The sequence below is a fragment of the Primulina tabacum genome, chromosome 18 (assembly GCF_025594145.1).
Source record: "Primulina tabacum isolate GXHZ01 chromosome 18, ASM2559414v2, whole genome shotgun sequence".
NCBI classification, from domain to species: domain Eukaryota; kingdom Viridiplantae; phylum Streptophyta; class Magnoliopsida; order Lamiales; family Gesneriaceae; genus Primulina; species Primulina tabacum.
In genome coordinates, this window is record NC_134567.1 from 15,220,209 (window position 1) to 15,234,878 (window position 14,670).

At 40.2% G+C, this 14,670-nt stretch overlaps 1 protein-coding gene and 1 pseudogene across 1 annotated transcript; one reads left to right on the forward strand and one right to left on the reverse strand.

Moving 5' to 3' along the window:
• Positions 1 to 2,612: 2,612 nt before the first annotated feature.
• LOC142533233 (uncharacterized) lies at positions 2,613 to 10,384 on the reverse strand (annotated as a pseudogene).
• Positions 9,369 to 9,950, forward strand: LOC142532312 (uncharacterized). The gene has a single exon (XM_075638633.1). It carries the CDS (start codon positions 9,369 to 9,371, stop codon positions 9,948 to 9,950), a length of 582 nt encoding a protein of 193 aa, XP_075494748.1.
• Positions 10,385 to 14,670: the final 4,286 nt, after the last annotated feature.

Genomic DNA, 14,670 nt, shown 5'->3' on the forward strand with positions numbered 1-14,670 from the left:
ACGGATCGCTCAATTACCGAACTGATCACACGAAAACAACAATCAGTTGTGTTTGAGCAGTTGCGGTATTTTGGTTATATCTCTCAGCTCAATTATCGAAATGAGACGATTCATTATGCGTTGAAAAGATAAGACAAAGATCTACAAATCATCTTCAGAAATTAAAGTCTGAATCGAAGTTTAAGATGCTGATAAATGACGATGAAACTACTGATTCTGCACAAACTGAAATCAGTTAGGCTGATTTCAGCACACCAACTGAAACTGAACTAGACCAACTGAACTGAACCAGCTGCTGACCAACTGAACCAGTTGCTGATCAAGTGAACCAGACCAACTGAACCAGTTGCTGATTAACTAAACCAGACCAACTGAACCAGCTGAATCGAACCGAACCAGCTGAACTGAAGAACCAGCAGTTGACCAACTGAACTAGCTGCTGACCAGTTGAACTGAACGACTAGTTGAGTTGACCAGAGTTGATCAGTCGGGAAAATGTCCAGCAAGGAGAATTTGACCGTTGCAATTCCAGAAACAGTACAGAAACTTTTCAAACGGTCATATTCTTATGTCTAACGTATATATCATTGTTGGGGCTTATAAATACAACATCTTGAAGATCAAACAAGAGCTTTTGAAGAGGATTCAAAGCTTGGGCACTTAGCATGAAGAAATCAGCTAGTTGAGAGCACAAGCCCTTGTGTGAGGATACATTTGAGATGCACACTGTAAAGGATAAATTTCTCACACACAATCACTCACACATATACAAGAGAGTTGAACTTCAAAGATTAGTTAAGTGAGTCTTGCACAAAGACAATAAACTTGTGTACGTAGTCTTTGCATAAGAGACGTTAAACATTATTCTGATTGTGAGGTGCTGCCTACAATCTTGAGTGATAGGAGTTCAGTTTAGGCAGTGGTGTAACTCCTAGCTAAATGGGTTTGTACAAGATGTTGTATAAATCAAAGTCTTCTAGTGAACCCTTCCCAATGGAAGAAAGGGTGACGTAGGAGCATTTGAAATCTCCGAACATCCATAAACAAATTCGTGTCTATTTGTTTATTGCCTTACTTATCATTTTCATTGTTTTTAAAAATGCATTGTTGAAGCATTTTATGTGTTCTTCAAATACCAAAATATTGCATACCAAGTCTTTGATAAAATGCTTCAACCAAAATATTTTTAATCATTCAACTTGCATAAATTTTAAATGTTTTACGAAATATTTAGTTGGTTTCTACCAAGGATTATTTCGAGTGTTTTCCGCTTGGTTTGAATACGAAACTCAATTTAATTCACAGGTGTTCAATATTTCAATAACCTAGCTATTGTAGCTCAACGATTACCCCCCTAATCGATCATGTCAACTAATGAGCGCCAAAAAGTTAGTAAAGTCATGGGTCGGTGCGGCTATAGGGTCAGGAATAGTAATGTTTATGACCCAGTCCATATTAAAGTGCCAGGTCCTAAGGGATTTAACAAAAAAATAGCGGTTACGCCACCTTTTATGGGAGTCTGGCTTCCCTTTCAAGAATTTATATTTGTGGTGGATGGACAAATAAAAACAGCCCGGAGCATCTTTCATCATCCGAGTAAACTTTAGCAGGCGTTCGATCCCAATCGGAACCTCAAAGAATTGAAATAAAACGCCCAAGGCCAGGAGTGAACTAATGGAGTTAGGGTTTTGTTAGCTCGAGCATATCTGGAACTAACTACAGGTTTTTTGGATGAGTTTAGGTACAGAGAACCTAAGACTCGTCTCTATTTGGTCAACATAAAAAGTGTGGTATCCAGCGGGAGGAAGGTGAGCTCGGTCTATCCAGCCAGGGATGTGTATCTTGTAATGACGGGACATGTCTGATCCGTCTCTAATGGAAGGCCCTTTGTAAGGATCTAGGTGGGAAGTTAAGCCTCGTGCCAAGAATATATTCAAGATTTGTTTTTAAAGCACTCAATCGACACTTAAACGTTAGCCATGAACACTTTTGTTGAAATATGTGGTCCAAATCTTTGCTGCTGACACACAAATCACATGCCACTAAGCCGAATGGCTCGTGGCCCAAACTCAGTTTTTTTTTCTTCCGAAATATCATTAATTTAGAAAGAACTTAAAATTGTGTGTATAGATAGTTATTCAAATTAATTGTTGAAAATTATTCTTTCAAATTTTAGTATTTTTTCAAATGTTCACACGACATTGTAAAACTATATGCAATTCCTGTGTCGGGTAAAGTAGTCCCGATTTTTTTTTACGAGATGTTCAAAGGATTATCTCACTTAAAAACAAACATTTTATATATATATCTGTATTTCTTTTGTTTTCAACTGAACATCTCATATGTCTCTCTCGGTATTACATATAATTACCCTTATGTCAAATGCTACTAGTTCATCATTAAGCATCCTCCAGATGAAGTATTTATCCTAGACGGATAGGATGTAATGAATAGAGCAATCGCCCGACTACATATCCAATACATATTTCTTTTACTGAGTGATACGTTTAAAAATATTACTAGTTTTAAACGAGAATCCGCTCCACCTTCCAAGTTCTGCCATGACTACAATTCAAGCTTATAACTCACAGCAAATAAAAGCAGTAGTCAATGTATGCACAGATTGCGTGTAAACAGTAGCTGAAACTATACTATTTTAAAATACAATGTTCCAATCTCCTATAAGAAACTCCTCGTGTAAACAACTCAAGTCCATCGAAAAGAGTCAGTTTGGCCTCAAGTTTTTTACAAATCAGCAATTATCAGTCAGGTATGCAAGAAAAACAGGAGCTGCCCTAAAAGTTCACATCTTTCCTCGTTGATTATAACTGGCTTTTGACTGCAGAATTTCATAAATCTGCATGCTTAAAAACCCGAGTTTGTTTTAGCTGTAAATTTTCCACATGCCAGTTCGGTAGCCTACTGACATGAGAGCTATCTCCCACAACATGTTGGGAATGCTTAATAAGTTAACCTTTGATCCAGGAATTTCAGTCCAATTAACGGAAATCTCGACCAGGGGGATGCGAAAGCATTTGGACAAATACACCAACTCCACATCAAAGCACCACCTAAAAATTCAACGTTCACAACAGTTATTTCAACAGCAGAAGTACTCAAACTATTACCAAATGGTTATGCGGATCGAAACATGGAAATGGATTGAATTAAAAACTAGAAAATTACACCAAAAATCAATGTGTGGAAAGAACGCATACAATTTAGATTAACTACATTAAAGAACCCAAAAGGTAAATGAATACAAGTAGTGAATCTTACAAAATGACAAGTTATCCATCAAGTACTTTCAAACATCTGAATGTTCTATGACTAGTATGACCCATAGATTCTCTGTGACTATTGATCAAAGTTGAGCAAAACATATTTCGACGCAACCTACCCACCGTCTTTCCCTAGAAGAAGGTACATTACACAATATCGACATTCCAGCCAACTGAAAGTTGCCTCGGATCAGTTTCTGATATAAAAACAGTGGCAAGCCAGATTCCATAATTGAGCTTATTTAGAAACAAATTGGGGGTTTTCCGAAACAATTAAACAGTTTATGTGGACACTTCATTGTTCATTGACTCCATTCATTTATATTCTTCATTACAAATATATATATATATATTAACCTGATGACATACTTCATTCATATGATTTCCTTGTTCGGAAATACTCCACTAGACTCATTTTTTCTCCTTGGAGGAATTCACAAAGGTCTATAAGGGTTTGATTTCAACCTCATTGACCTCAGATTTACACGTTTATTTCTTGGTGCATATGGAAGATAGCTCTTTCGGTAAAACATGCCCAACATAGATGACAGATCACATCTAGGTAGATTAGGTTACAAAACCATAAACTCATAATATAACTACACCTCACCTAGTCATAGACTTGAGCGTGGCTTGACCTAGTTGAAATTGAGAAAAAATTAAGAAACTACAGCAAACTTTCAGAAAACAAGATACAAAATGATAAATACATGCAACGCTATTCTAAAATCTTTTTTGACTTTATGCTGGCATAAGACCAAAGAGAAACTTACCGTTTCAGGAGGACATTCATGAAAAGCTTCCGCGCAGCAGCTCTGGTGAACATTTTAAAACCACACTGAAACATGAAGAAGAGCTTCTATGACCAAACTTAAGACAGTAAGATATATTTATCTATCTGGCCTTTTTTCAGGTTTGCAAGAGTCGAAAAGAGAATAAAGAGAGTGCATTAGAGAATGTCCATCCTAGCAACAAACATAACTGCAACCAAATGATATAAAAACATAGAAATGAACTTGATATGGCGATAAAAGACTGTCTCGGACAAGCTGAAGTACCTGTGTGTCGCGAATTCCAGAACCGAACAGCCAACAGAAATACAAGATGAAATTCATTCATCAAGAAATTGCGATACCACTTTCTCTGAAACATGAGATGATCGTCTGATTAGACTTGAACAACACACTAGCAATTCATACGAAATAGATTTAACCACGTCATAATGCAAAATAGCAATTATACAGCCAAAAGACTCAACTGTTGCCAGAGCCTTCTCCTCAAGGTGAGCACGAGACCCAAAAGCAGCAATAGGGACATCCGAGATTCTCATCATTGAATCGCTAGCTCTAGAGTCACCAAACTTGTGCTTCTCCATAGCAAGTGCAAGAATCTGACGTGGAAACCATCTATGATATCATTTTTATAATCAAAAGCCTGCCAAGTGACAGGGGCTTTGAAGCAAACTTGACCACTAACTATAAGCCAAAAGACACATGAAGGCAATCGAAAGCTGACTTCCGGTAAAATTCAGAAGGACAAAGACAAAGTTCCACAGTTAGAAAACAAAAATAACCTTCCCGATCGAAAAAATAGGTCACCAACCTGATTTTCTAGTTTCTCGAGGTCACTCACTTTAGTTGCCCCATCAGCATCAAGCATTAATATAAGTTCACTACGTGAGTGGAGCATGCCCTGTTTTGAAATGCTTTCCAAGAGCATTATGATTCAATGACAGGTCATTATAGTAATACAAAATACAGGGTGAACAAATTTTTCAGAATTGACTCACTTTTCTTATTGCTTCACCCTTACCATAGTTCATTCCGAGAAGGACTACTCTTATATTGTCTATGGTGTATGTCAGGGACTCAATCCATGGGGCCCAGCCCAATTCAAACAAGAATTGAGCAGCAAAAATCAAGGATGTGCTATATCAAAGGTTTACTCAGGGAAACTTTAGAAAATAAGGAATGAGATTGATTGGATTTTTATTTACTTTCCTTTAATAAGTGCTAGAATCTCGAGTTTAGATAGGGGAATAATAGGCATATTTCTTGGATGCCAATTTAATGCTTATCTTGTATTTAAAGGGTTGTTGATGAAGAAATAAACATTCAGCTTTTCTCAAAAATATATATCTAATATTGAGATCGCGAGGTTCTCTCAAACGAGCATCGAACATCCAAAAAAATAGGTAGACAAGGTAGAAAAAGCCAAAAACAAATCTCAGAGTTTAACGATCAACCTCTTCACCGACCCATAACCCGATCCTTTACTCGTGGTCATAACAAGTTGGTATCAGAGCCAGTAGTTATGGGTGATTTGCAGGCAATCCAACAGCAACTTACGACCCTCTTCAACCTGTTCAAATCCGAAAGAGAAGACCAAGCACGCAAACAAGATGAACAAGAACGCAACCAGCAAGATCTACACAAAAGGCTTGATGAATTGGCTGCTCAAGTGTCAAAAACCAGCAAGGACAGTGAGGATAGCAGCGGAGCATCTGATTCACAGCCAAGAGATCAGTGCAAAGCCAATGAGTTGGGGAACTCGAATCAATTCATTCCCAAATATTCCAGGATGGACTTCCCGACATATGATGGGTCAACCGACCCCATTAGTTGGATAAGCCGATGTGAACATTTTTTCCGCCATCAACGCACACCCGAAGATCAGCGTGTGGGGCTCGCGTCTTTTCATCTTGAAGGATATGCTCAACTGTGGTTCTTAAAACTTGAGCGAGATCGACCCGATCTTACATGGGAGTTTTTCGCACAGTACTACCACGTGAGGTTCGGACCACCGATTCGCACAAACAAACTGGGAGAACTATCGAAATTGCGACAAATAGGCACGGTGGGAGAATACCAACGTCAATTTGAACAACTTTCTGCACGAGCTTCCTCCCTCACAAGCGAGCAAGAAGTGGAAATTTTCATTAGCGGCCTACAAGAACACATCGCGATTGAGGTAGACATTCACCACCCAAAAGATTTAACAACTGCTATGGGTCTGGCCCGTTTGTACGAAAGACGCACGGGAAGCCTACGACAAGAACCCAATTATCCAAAAAGATGTACCATCCCAACAAACACACGACCATCGATCACGAGGCAATTGAGCAGATCAGAGATGGAGGAACGACGCTCAAGAGGGTTGTGCTTTAACTGTTATGAACTGTTCGTTCCAGGACATCGTTGCAAACGGTTATTTCGTCTAGAAGTGGTCGAGAACAGCGACCCAGAAGATGAAGCTGACACGATTAATCCAGACGATCCAGGAATCTCTCTTCACGCCATCACGGGAATCAGTAACGCCCAGACTATGCAAATAATAGGGTACATCCATTCGATACCTCTCCGTGTCCTTATTGATTCCGGCAGCACGCACTGTTTCTTAGACTCCAATTTGGTCTCACAATTGAACCTTGAAATATTGCAACGAGGAGACATATCTGTGAAGGTCGTAAATAGGAAGAGTCTACCATGTTCGGGGATGTTTTCTGCTGTTCAAATTCAACTGGAAAATCATATCTTCCATATTGATTTTTACGTCCTCACACAAGGAGAATTTGGCGCTGTCATGGGAGTAAATTGGCTCCGCTCTTTAGGAAGTATCACGTGGGATTTTGAAAAAATGCAAATGCAGTTTGTAAGAGAAGGCAGGCTGGTTACGTGGCACGGAGACTCATCCTACATTCCGTCACACCGAAACCTCTCGGCAACTATACGAGAGGAGGCACCCCTTACCCAGCTACAACACCTTCTAGAAACCTACAACAGCCTGTTCGAGGAACCTCAAGGACTCCCATCCTCAAGAGGATTCAGCCATAAAATCCTACTAGAACAAGGTACCAACCCCATTGTTGTTAGACCTTATCGATACCCTCATATGCAGAAAGAGGAAATTGAGAAGCAATGTGATGAGATGCTACAAAGAGGGATTATTAGACCCAGCTCATCCCTTTTCTCCTCACCAGTATTATTAGTCAAAAAATCAGATGACACTTGGCGCTTTTGTATCGACTATCGTGCCTTGAATGCAAAAAAAGTAAAGGAAAAGTTCCCCATTCCGGTGATCGACAAATTATTGGAGGAATTACACGGCGCTGAATATTTTTCGAAATTAGACTTGCGATCCGGCTACCATCAAATTTTGATGGACCCCGGTAGCATCCACATGACGGCCTTTCGCACCCACCACGGCCACTTTGAGTTTATGGTGATGCCTTTTGGCCTCATTAATGCGCCTTCTACTTTTCAAGCTTTAATGAATTCAATTTTCGGCTGCATTTTACCGAAATTTGTTTTGGTTTTCTTTGATGACATCCTCGTTTACAGCGCAACCTGGGAAGATCATATTTGCCATCTTCATACTGTCTTCACAATCCTACAACAACAGCACTTATTCCTTAAGAAATCCAAATGTTACTTTGCTCAAAGACAGGTTGCTTACTTAGGACATGTGGTTTCACGGAAGGGGGTGAGTGTGGATGAAAATAAAATAACAGCCATTCAACACTGGCCACAACCCATGACTCTAATGGCACTCCGGGGCTTCCACGGACTAACAGGGTACTACCGCAAATTTGTGCAAAACTATGGAGTTATTGCTGCCACCTTAACCAATATGATGCGTAAACAAGGCTTTTCATGGACAGCTGATAGCCTGCATGCCTTTGAAACATTGAAGAAAGTGCTCACTTCTACACCTGTCCTTGCTCTTCCCGATTTTTCCATACCTTTCATCGTGGAGTGTGACGCATCAGAAACAGGAATAGGGGCTGTACTTCAACAGCAAGGGCGCCCCATTGCATTCTTCAGCAGCGCACTCGCCCTCCGCCATTGGAAACTACCCGCCTATGAAAAGGAACTCATTGGACTCATCAAAGCCATGCGTCACTAACACTCTTACTTTTTGGGAAACTCCTTCATCGTTCGTACGGATCATTATAGTCTCAAATTTTTGCTCGAACAACGTATTTCAACCTCTCCACAACAACAAGGGATAAGCAAATTAATGGGTTATGACTTTAAGGTAGAATATCGGGCAGGAAAATCAAATGTCGTGGCGGACGCACTTTCACGCCTAGGCGAGGAGGGCTGTTTGATGGCCATTTCGAAACCACAGTGGGATTTTCTTGCAGCCATCAGAGAAGCACACTCTAATACACCAGAAGTACAACGCATCATTCGAGAGGTTCATGATGGAGAGGCTTTCGGACCATGGGAAGTTAAAAACGACATTTTATGGTTTAAATCCAAAATCTACCTTCCTCCACAATCACCATTAACTGCTCCTATTATTGCAATGGTACATGAAGGCTGTCATGAAGGCTACCAGCGCACTCTCCACCGCATAGGACGAGATTTTTATTGGCCAGGGATGAAACGTCAAGTCCAAGCAGTAGTGTCCAATTGTTCCATATTCCAACACAACAAAACGGAAGCAATGAAGCTTGCTGGACTCCTACAACCTCTGCCCATCCCTTACCACAATTGGGCTGACATCTCAATGGATTTCATCGAAGGGTTGCCTACCTCACAAGGGAAGACTGTAATTTTCGTGGTTGTCGATCGCTTTTCTAAATATGCTCACTTCATTGGCTTAGCCCATCCTTACACCGCAGTTTCAGTCGCCAAAATCTTTTTCGACAACATCTTCAAGTTACATGGGCTACGCAAAACAATAGTAAGCGATCGAGACGTAACCTTCAGAATCTCTTTTTGGCAGGAACTCTTTCATCTGAGTGGCACCAAATTGTGTTTCAGCTCAGCTTATCATCCCCGATCCGACGGACAAACCGAGGCAATAAATCGCATCCTAGAAATGTATTTGAGGTGCTTTACAAGTGATCAACCGAAGAAATGGTTTGAATGGCTAACTTGGGCCGAATTTTGCTATAACACAAGCTTTCACACAGCTCTTAAGGCCACCTCTTTTGAGATCGTTTATGGTCGCCAACCACCAAGCCTTCTGTCTTATCTCCCCGGTCAGGCACGTCTGGAGGCCGTGGATCACGCATTGCAATAGCGTGACCAACTGTTACGCCAAGCTCGTGATCGCTTGCTACAAGCTCAGAATGTTATGAAGCTGCATTATGACAAGAAACACAGGGAAGTGGAGTTCAAGGAAGAGGATTTGGTACTTCTCAAGCTTCCAACCTATCGACAGCAAAGCTTAGCATCCAGAGGCAATGCAAAACTTTCCCCTCGCTACTACGGTCCATTTAAGGTGTTGGCCAAAGTAGGACAAGTGGCTTACAAGCTACACCTTCCAGAGAACTTGAGGACCCACCCAATTTTTCATGTCTCATCCTTAAAGAAGTTTAAAGGAGGTTCTTTCTCCAACCCAGTACTTCCTCCCCCTCCCTTGGAAGAATTTCATCCTTCACCAATGGCAGTACTGGACAAATGCATGAACCAAGGCAAATCTAAAGTCTTAGTGCATTGGGAGGGCCTGTCACCTGCAGAAGCTTCTTGGGAAGACACTGCCATGCTCACAGCTCACTTTCCCTCTTTCGTGTTTGAGGACAACCACGATTTCCAAGGGGGAGCAGATGTCAGGGACTCAATCCATGGGCCCCAGCCCAATTCAAACAAGAATCGAGCAGCAAAAATCAAGGATGTGCTATATCAAAGGTTTACTCATGGAAAGTTTAGAAAATAAGAAATGAGATTGATTGGATTTTTATTTACTTTCCTTTAATAAGTGCTAGAATCTTGAGCTTAGACAGGGGAATAATAAGCATATTTCTTGGATGCCAATTTAATGCTTATCTTGTACTTAAAGGGTTGTTGATGAAGAAATAAACATTCAGCTTTTCACAAAAATATATAGCTAATATTGAGATCGCGAGTTTCTCTAAAACGAGCCTCGAACATCCAAAAAAATTGGTAGACATAGTAGAAAAAGCCACAAACAAATCTCAGAGTTAAACGATCAACCTCTTCACCGACCCCTAACCCGATCCTTTACCCGTGCTCATAACAGTGTACCTCTTCACATACTCAAAAGCTACTCTTCTGGTGCCATCAGCACTTCCATCATCAACAATGACAACCTATTTAAGTATTCATTCATTAGAAAGTTCGATTTTAAAAAGAACTCATTTCTTTATTGTAAAGTCCAAAATCAGTACACATAAACCCATGCATTTATTAAATTGTTAAATTACTTATATTATTTTTAAAATGACTTTTAACGATGCATGATTTATGATTTGCATTATTTTAAATTATTACATGTTCATTTGATGTACATTAAAATGTTTTATTGAGTTTTATGTTTCAGGAGAATATTCGATACGGGATCGGGAAAAGAGACCGGTGATTATTTAGGCGATTTACGATTAATAAGGTATTTTATTTCATGTCAAGAAAATTGGTATTTTAATTTATTTATGGAATTTTAAGCATTTTAAAGCCTAATTTAATTTATTAGGTGATTTTAAGAGTTTAAGGTTTTCAAAAATACTAAGTTGAGTAGTGGGGATTTTAAACTTTGTAAATTATGTTATTAAATCTTTTAGTGGGGTTAAATAATTAGATTACTAATGTTTTATTTCTAATTATTTGACTAAGCAAGTTTTAGCCCCTAATTAATTCCCTACACACACACACAAACGTTACTCACACACTCTCGGCTGCACACACTCACACACACACATTGTGTTTTAATTTTTCTGGAGATAGAAAGTAGGGTTCTAAGTTCCTTTTAGCAGCCACCCCTTCCCCTTCGATTTTTCAGTAGATTCACGTTGGTTTTTCGAGCAAGAATCGTGTAGCAAGCGTCTCCCAGTCATCTCCAGTAATCCACCGCATCGATACTCGTTATCTTCGTGCGTTATAACGCAAATGCATGTATATTTTTTTTATTTTCTGCATCGATCTTGTCATAGTAAGTATTTTGATGCTTATTGTGTGTAAAAATCCGGTTATATTATGCAAAGTTTGAGCAAAAATGGTTGAAACGATTTTGAACAAGTTGTTAGATCTCAACAACCGAATCTGTTGTCATTTCGAATCCTGCGAATTTTTGATCGGTTTTTTGGAAAAACTTTCAACATGTAAAACGTAGTACGTTTTGATACCTTCGATTTGACAGTAAATTCGTAATTTTCAGGTGAGTATGAACATTCTCGTGTGACTGCTCAAACTGTGATGTTATAAAATATGTTCTTCATGTTTCTTGAGTTTTATTTGGTTGCAGACTTTGTTGGGAATCGCCGGGTGATCATTGTTGCGTTTAGGTATGCCATGGGTTGTGGTCAGATGCTAATCAATGTTTGGTTTCGAGTCGGTATGGGTTTGGTCCATTAGAAGTCATAGAGAAGCGACTGGGCAGAAGATGACATTTTTAGGATTTGGTCAGGGTTAATGCCGCAGCGCTACATTTGGAGCGCTGTAGCTTCGTGCAGGGTAGCGCCTAAGCGCTTGACCAAGCGTTGCAGCGCTACACTCAGCACCTAGGTGATAGTTCAGGGGTCTTTGAGCTTCAAGTTTAGGTGTTATTGCTTCATTTCAATATTAATACGTCATTATGTCCAAGCATAGTGAGGGTTAGATCAGACGTTATGAAGTTTGAATAAGGAACGTTGAACTATGGTTTAAGCGAGGTCCGTGTCTTCCATTGCTTGGGAAATGTTCATATTTCATATCAAGATTGTTTCGGGGTACGAGGTCATGGTTTAGTATGTTGACTAACGTGGTCAAGTCCCGAGTGGTCTAGAAAGTCATAAGTTATTTAATTACTTCGGTGGTGATTTTGTTTGGTACGGTTAAATTATGGAATTTTAAGTTGTTGGAATAATGTATTAGTATGTATGTACAGCAGTAGTCCAAACGAGATCCGACGAAGCCTCAACGCTATGTAAGTATGTTCGACATGCAAAACGAAAATGTTTTATGTTTTTGAGGTATGCGATTTGTCTTGTGACCAATTATGAACGGGTTTGGAAACCGGAGAACGTGTCCGAGGACCTCTCCAGCCCGGTAAAGCATGACCAGGTTATGATCAGGATTGAAAAGCGGTAAAGCATGACCAGAGACCAATCAATCCGGTAAAGCATGACCGCGGATCTTATGTATGTGGCAGTGGACATCTCTGCCACCCCAGTATTGTGGTTTAGTCTGATCAGGCGCATTATGTTATGGGTCACTTGCTTTGAAACATATCTCTACGCAAAATGATGATGATTATGCATGTATAAGTAGGTATGTTGCAAGCACGTTTAGGAAAAAGTTTATGAAATTATGGCACGTCTATGGTTATGTAAGTATGTTCAGGTTTTAAGTATGTATAAACTACTTTAAAATGCATGTGGATTTATTACGTATTCCCTCGCATGATCTCTTGCATGCAGGCACGGAGATTTATACATAAAGGGTGTCAGGCATTCTTGATCAGTAATATTTCAACACCTGATGCACCCACCCCGTCGATATCTGACGTGCCAGTTGTCAGAGATTTTCCTAACGTTTTCCCAAACAACGTCACAAGCCTTCCACCAGAGAGAGAGGTGAAGTTCGCCATTGAACTTGTGTCAAGCATTGTGCCAATCTCTAAGGCATCGTACCGTTTGGCTCCAGCAGAGATGTTAGAGCTCAAACAGCAAATTCAGGAGCTCGTAGACAAAGAATTCATCCGCCCTAATTTCTCACCATTGGGCGCACCAGTGCTCTTCGTAAAGAAGAAAGATGGAAACATGAGGTTGTGTATCGATTACCGAGAGTTGAACAAGGTAACGATCAAGAACAAATACCCATTACCAAGGATCGAGGACTTATTCGATCAGTTGCAGGGAGCTATATTGTTCTCTAAGATAGATCTACGTTCTGGGTATCATCAACTGAAAGTAAAGGATGCAGATGTTCATAAGACAGTCTTCAGAACTAGATATGGGCACTACGAGTTCTTAGTGATGCCATTTGGACTGACGAATGCTCAAGCGATTTTTATGGACCTAATGAATCGAGTTCTTCAATCCTACCTAGATCAGTTCATCATACTATTCATTGACGACATTGTTATTTACTCGAAGAGCCATGAGGAACACAGTCAGCATCTGGGTATAGTTTTGCAAGTCTTGCAGAGTCGCAAGTTGTTTTCAAAATTCAGTAAGTGTGAATTCTGGTTTGAGAAAGTAGCATTTTTGGGACATATCATATCTAGCAGTGGCATTGAGGTGGATCCAACTAAGGTGGCCGCAGTAAAAGAATGGGTTGAGCCGAAGAACGCGTCAGAGATCCGTAGCTTCCTAGGCTTTGCAGGGTACTACTGGAAATTTATTCAGGGGTTTTCCTCGATTGCGCTGCCACTCACTTCATTGACCAAGAAAAATGCTAATTTGTATGATGTGAAAAATGTCAGAAGAGCTTCGATACTTTGAAACAAGCTCTTATGACAGCGTCGGTTTTAGCCATGCCATCAGGGCAAGGCAATTTTGTGTTATACACAGATGCTTCTAAGCTCGGTTTAGGTGCAGTTTTGATGAAGCATGGTCGGGTTATAGCATATGCCTTCAGACAGTTGAAAGTACATGAGAACAACTACCCGACTCATGACCTCGAGTTAGCTGCCGTTGTCTTTGCGTTGAAGATATGGAGACACTATTTGTACCGCCAGAAATGCCAGATATTCACTGGTCACAAGAGTCTCAAGTACTTCTTTATGCAGAAAGAGTTGAGCATGAAACAAAGACGGTGGTTGGAGTTAGTAAAAGCCTACGATTGTGAAATTAGCTACCATCCGGGGAAAGTAAATGTTGTGGCAGATGCTTTGAGCAGGAAATTAGCAGTCGTAGCACAGCTATCAGCGCATAGATCTCTTCAGTCAGAGATTCAGAGATTTGGCCTAGAAGTTAATCCTAAGGGCAGAGCTCTCAAGTTGTCTAATCTAACAATCCGATCTTCTTTGATAGACCGAATTCGTAAAGGTCAGCCTTCATATGAACAATTACAAAAATGGATACTGAAAGAGAAATCAATGGCAGTGTACTCTACGCAGTGTGCGATGGTATTGTTAGATACAGAGGAAGGATGTGGGGGCCTAGTGTTGATTCGATCAAAGAGGATATTTTGACAGAAGCACATACATCTCCGTATTCCATCCATCCAGGGGGTACCAAGATATACAAAGACTTACAGATGCCGTATTGGTGGCCAGGGATGAAGCAGAACATTCGTCGATTTGTATCTGAATGTCTCACTTGTTAGCAAGTGAAAGTAGAGCATCAGAGGCCAGCAGGGATGCTTAAGCTACTCCCCATTCTCGAGTGGAAATTAAAGAATATCACCATGGATTTTGTTGTTGGATTGCCGAGGTCAATCAGAGGATCTAATGCCATTTGGGTTATACTGGATCGACACACTTCTTATCGGTGAAAACG